This window comes from Eimeria mitis, genomic scaffold (genome assembly GCF_000499745.2).
Source record: "Eimeria mitis Houghton genomic scaffold, Emh_scaff1864, whole genome shotgun sequence".
NCBI lineage: Eukaryota > Apicomplexa > Conoidasida > Eucoccidiorida > Eimeriidae > Eimeria > Eimeria mitis.
In genome coordinates, this window is record NW_013570186.1 from 7458 (window position 1) to 8311 (window position 854).

At 54.8% G+C, this 854-nt stretch overlaps 1 protein-coding gene across 1 annotated transcript in view; it reads right to left on the reverse strand.

The window, feature by feature from the left end:
- EMH_0044760 (ubiquitin fusion degradation domain-containing protein, putative) overlaps window positions 1–854 on the reverse strand; it is a gene marked incomplete at both ends in the record, with an annotated part of 5109 nt that overhangs the window by 1727 nt on the left and 2528 nt on the right. The window contains one exon of the mRNA XM_013496001.1: window positions 180–265. Within this exon, the coding sequence (XP_013351455.1) occupies window positions 180–265 (86 nt within the window). The remainder of the gene's footprint in view (window positions 1–179; window positions 266–854) is intronic.

An 854-nucleotide genomic window follows, 5' to 3' on the forward strand; every position in this document is an offset into this window, starting at 1 on the left:
GGAGTCTGCTGCAGCAAAAGGAGAGTATATGTCGAGGGACAGCACAGAGTCTCGGTGCCCCTGCAGCAGACGAAACCCTACCATCCTCCAAACCCTAAACCCTAAACCCTAAACCCTAAACTCTAAACCCTAAACCCTTAATCCGGGTTTATAACCCTAGAATATAAGGGTTAGTCTACAGAAGCATCAATTACTAAGACCATTACTTCTGCTGCTGCTGCTGCTGCTGCTGCTGCTGCTGCTGCTGCTGCTGCCTCCAGCTCCCCTAAACCCCAAACCCTAAACCCTAAACCCTAAACCCTAAACAAAAGCAGAAAATAATAAATAAAAATAAAATAAAACCACTAAAACCTCTTAACCTCTACACCCTACTCACCGCATCGATAGGGGGGCCCCCTTATATCCTAAAGAAAAACAAACAGCTTCGTCTGCTGCTGTTGCTGTTGCTGTTGTTGCTGCAGCTGCTGCATCGAGCTGTTGTTTCTGCTGCAGTTGCTGCTGTTGCTGCTGCTGTTGCTGCTGCAGCAAGCTGGTGTTGCTGTTGCTGTTGCTGCTGCTGCTGCAGCAGCAGCAAGCCATGTGTGTACAAACAACCTCTTATCTACGGGGCCCCCAATCAATAAGCTGTACCCTATTAACCCTTGGGGGGCCCCCCGCTGTACCCTGGGGGGCCCCTCCTATATGCTGGGGGGCCCCCACTGTACCCGGGGGGGCCCCCCGGACGTACCCTGGGGGCCCCCCTGATGTACCCTGGGGGCCCCCCGTGTACCGTGGGGGCCCCCAGGTGTACCCTGGGGGCCCCCCATGTACCCTGGGGGCCCCCCGTACGTCTGTAGGTGCTGTTGGCGATGAAG